The sequence below is a fragment of the Armigeres subalbatus genome, chromosome 3, assembly GCF_024139115.2.
Source record: "Armigeres subalbatus isolate Guangzhou_Male chromosome 3, GZ_Asu_2, whole genome shotgun sequence".
NCBI lineage: Eukaryota > Metazoa > Arthropoda > Insecta > Diptera > Culicidae > Armigeres > Armigeres subalbatus.
Window position 1 is genome coordinate 24833919 of NC_085141.1, and position 4308 is coordinate 24838226.

A 4308-nucleotide genomic window follows, 5' to 3' on the forward strand; every position below is an offset into this window, starting at 1 on the left:
TTTCATTATTTCGCTTCAGTGCTTTGTTCGCTAAGTCCTTTCTAACACCAAATTAATTCAACTTATCCTAAAAACTTGTGATAATTTCGAATTCTGTCCCTTTTTTCTTAGTTGTTGATCTCTGTTTAGTTGATCTTTACGCTTTGGAAGAAGTCTCATTTCAGCCGAAGATACGGGTTTGACATCATAACTTGAAGATTCATATGCGTACTCTTGCCCCACCGGTTCCTGCGTACTTTTACCCCACAGTCCCAAAAATTATTCAAGTAATGGTTTTGACTTCTTGGAAAACCAATCGGATTGGTGTTCTGTACCATAAAGTACTCTACACAATAGGTTATCGAAATGGTATAATGTTCACCTGATTGAACGTATATATGGTAATGAAATACTAGTTGCGGAAATCCAATTATTTCTAGCAAAATGACCAAAAAGTTATCTAACTCCATATCTCCCTTGTTGTTTATTCAAATTGATTACAATTACACATGATAATAGTTGGCCAGAATACCAGTCAAACTGATGCAGTGCTGCTAGTTTATCTTTTTTTATTACTTCAAAAAATCGAAAACGTACTCTTACCCCACGCGCACTCTTGCCCCACTCTACTCTATATAGCAATCAAGTGGTGGAACTAAATGAGATAATACTGATTTAATCTGTTTGCATGTAAATAGCATGAGTATAATCAGAAATTGTGTGTATTTTTGCCCTTGTTTTATTAAATGCCAATATAGTTACAATAGACTTAAGTGTAAGACATAACTAACATAAATATTTTATAATACAATCGACTTTAATCTACTACCAGTGGTCGGCCTTTCATGAACGTTAGATCCATCATACGTCTGACTTTGATCGGTATATGCCTGTAATAACAATAAAAATAATTGTCTGCCTTCAAAAACACAGAAAAATCAATCTTACTCGTAGAAACTTAATTGCCAAGCCCTGAGTGCCTTAGGAACAACCACCTTTCGTTTATTGTTCCTGATTGCATGCACAACCGTCTTTGCCGTTTCCTCCGTCGAAATCTTTGGAACTGTGCTGACTCCCCTGCAACATCATGATAATTTAAATAATCAAACTACCCACAGTTTGGGAAGATCCGTTAATTACGTAACGCAAAAGTTGGCCATTTTCAACCCTACCCCCTATGTCACACTGTTTGTATGAATCATTGAGATTTTTGTATGGATTGTCACTCTTCAGGCATCCCCTCTCTGAGCGTTACGTAATTTATGGATGCTCCCTTTCAAAAAAGATAAAACTTACGGCATTCGGTTGATTTTCTCCATCAGCTGCTTCCGGGTATTGATCACGAACGGGAATACTGTGGTCGTCTTGACTGCGTCCGTCTGACCAATCAAGTACAACTCCTCATCCAGCGCTTCCATGTAGCCTCGAACGGCGTATTTGGAAGTGACATACGTCTTCATGTACCCAACCGGAGCATATGAGGAAGCGGAAGCGATCGCCACAATATGACCCCGTCCGCGCCTGATCATAGTGGGCAGAAACTGGTCCACCGTCCAAAACCCACCCAGCACGTTGACTTCCATCAGTCGACGAATTTCCGATGGATTCCTCTCGTTCGGAGACAAGAACGGAAGGATTCCGGCATTATTCACCAAAATATCCACCGAACCGATGTCGCGCTCCACACGGCGTTGTAACTCCCGTACCTGTTCATAGTCAGCTACGTCGATCTGCGAAAAATTAAGGAAAAAATGTTTATTGACCTTTGATCACGTCGGTCCACGAAAACGCAATCAATCACCTCCGAATCACTGATAAGCACCTATTCTTACCTCATAAGCTACCGTTTGCACGTTGTACCGCTTCAGCTCCTGTGCCGTTTTCTGTCCATTGGTGATGTCCAGATCAACGATGACCACATTGCAGCCCTCCTTGGCCAATTCGGTGGCTATCGCTTTCCCAATTCCGTTAGCTCCTCCGGTGACCAGCGCCGTTTGGCCACTGATATTTTTTGGTGGAGGCGGAGAGAACACCTCGACAACTATTTCGACCCATAGCGGGATACTTTGGAAGAAACACAGCACCAGGTCGAGGAGCAACAGCAGGATAGTTTGGAGTTTTTCGTATTGCGATCGAGGCTGCAGCGGGGCAGCCGCCGAATACGGTTTCGAGGTAACGTCTAACGAATTACTCATGGCGAGTTGGAATGGGTCTGAACCGGGCGACGATTATGCTGGGACTGATTGAGACTAATTTCGATTGAAGTGTCTATAGATTTCGTGGCTGTTATCTTATCGTGGACAAAGCTATGAGAGTGGATGCATACATTTATTGGGTGATTACGGAGATTGGGCGCGGTTGTTCCAAAGGCTGCAACAGGTAATTGATAAAGGATTGAACACTTGCATTAGTCTGGGGCTTATCGTATGAAACATTTGATTTTCGTGAAGTTACAATCTTGATAAAAATGTTCATGATTCTAAAGCTCAAAGGTATAGAAAAAATTTCTCTCTCGTATACTTTTGACCAAAGGCCTATAGACGTTATATACCAATCGATTCAGCTCGTCGGATTGTAATGTATGCCTGTGTATACGTATGTGTGCGTTAAAAAACACTAATATTTTAGACACTTATCCTCATCCGATTTGTTCGCAACAAGTTCAAGGAATCCGGTTCCATTCTTTCTTATCGATAATTGGTTAGAACGGTCACTATTAATTGATAGACATAAATGAAAACATTTCCCCAAAGTGCTATTTTGGTAACTCCGCACACTAAACAAGGACTTCGCTGTTCGGTAATTATTTTTACAGTTTTAGTTTGGTAAATCATGATTTTACTGAGACAATTGTAAAACTACTGTCTAAATTGATATTTTTACCGATGACTCAGTAAATGGAAAAAAATATTACTGTACACCGTGAATAAATTACTGAATCTTTCGGCAATTCATTAGTTTATATGCTGTTCGGTAATAAACTACTGGTACTAACAGTAAAACATATAACTTTACCGAACATTTCATCAAATATACTTAAAAAATTACCGGAGACAACTGTTAACAAACATTGAAACTAAATATTTAGAAAAGAAACAGAAGCCATTTGCATTACTCTTCGATTCGCGATTTTGCTCCAGGGAGATTTCGTGAGTTCACAAATTTTAGTCTTTTTTTATCATTTGCATGTGATGTGATAAGCATAGTGGTCTCATATCGTTTTAAACGATGCAATTCTTTTTGTGCCGGCGTTCACAAGTTATTTTGTGAAAACCTATTATTTTGTTGTTAGACTTCATAGTTCGGCTTGTGTTCGGCTATAATCCACCAGATCAGTATGGGATCAGTATGCTTGAGACTGCAACTGAAAATATAAATAGTCAATTAAACTGATGCGATGGAGGAAAAAACTTTCAGTGAAAACTAATTCGAAATGATGCAGTTAAATTTAACAAAAATATCGAAAAAATACATAATTCCAATTGATGTTTGGAGGGCAAAAAGGAACTCATGATTTCTTAAATATTACAATGTATTTTTTGTCTTCCTTCTTACATTCTTTTCTCGTTTCCAAAAAATATTCTTTAATCAATTTACTGATCCATCCGTAAAATGAATAAAATTTTACCGAAAGAAATGTTAATGTTTTACCGACGTCCTGTAATTTTATTGACATATCCGTTAGTAAAATTACCGAACAAACTGCAATTTTTGACAGTTCAGATTAATTTTCATTTACTGAGCGTTCGGTAATCAAAAAAATTACCGGGCTCATTACCGAACGTTCAGCTGTTTGAAAACCCGGTAAAATTTTACCGACTCCAGTGATCTGAGTTTACTGTGCGATGTGCTTTTCTCATTTAATTTTATAATGTATGAGAGACGCCATCATTTCTAGGTGGATTAATATGTTTTTGCCTGTCTAATCGTAATACAAAGTTGTACCGAACGGCAATTACTTCACTCCAAAAACGAACTTTTTTATAGAAGTCTCGTTGACTCATAGTATCAATCGAGTAAGTTCAAACTGAGCTAAGGATAAGACGTTATAATGCGTCTCCCCCATTGGCGGAACTAAGGAATAATTCTAGAGGGGGATAACTTTTTTATATTTAACAGTAAAAACACAGAAAAGCTACTATTGCAAAACCTCTTTTAAATTGAATCGGAGCGTAAACAAGAGGTTGCGTTATTTGGAATTATGAGCGTAAAAAGTTTAAATTTTACATGATTCTATCGGAAACCTTGGTGAGCACGTGGCTGTCAAAACAAATCAAAACAAACTTCAGCAATTTTCATGCAAACAGCAGCTGGCACCTAATTTTTTAT

At 38.3% G+C, this 4308-nt stretch overlaps 1 protein-coding gene across 1 annotated transcript; it reads right to left on the minus strand.

Moving 5' to 3' along the window:
* Window positions 1–704: 704 nt before the first annotated feature.
* On the minus strand, window positions 705–2320 carry LOC134220241 (estradiol 17-beta-dehydrogenase 11-like). The gene is made up of 4 exons (XM_062699236.1): window positions 1812–2320; window positions 1276–1709; window positions 928–1056; window positions 705–869 (listed from the first exon to the last, which is right to left on the minus strand). Exons 1-4 carry the CDS (start codon window positions 2172–2174, stop codon window positions 797–799), a joined length of 999 nt encoding a protein of 332 aa, XP_062555220.1. The 5' UTR covers window positions 2175–2320; the 3' UTR covers window positions 705–796.
* Between the last annotated feature and the right edge of the window lie 1988 nt (window positions 2321–4308).

What these genes read in the sequence shown, in the direction of transcription:
- LOC134220241 (XM_062699236.1), bottom strand. Translation starts at nt 2,174, where the DNA reads ATGAGTAATTCGTTAGACGTTACCTCGAAACCGTATTCGGCGGCTGCC. An exon ending in GAGAAAATCAACCGAATGCC is followed by an intron (nt 1,057 to 1,275) that starts GTAAGTTTTATC and finishes ATGATGTTGCAG; the next exon opens with GGGAGTCAGCACAGTTCCAA. An exon ending in TGGCAATTAAGTTTCTACGA is followed by an intron (nt 870 to 927) that starts GTAAGATTGATT and finishes TTGTTATTACAG; the next exon opens with GCATATACCGATCAAAGTCA.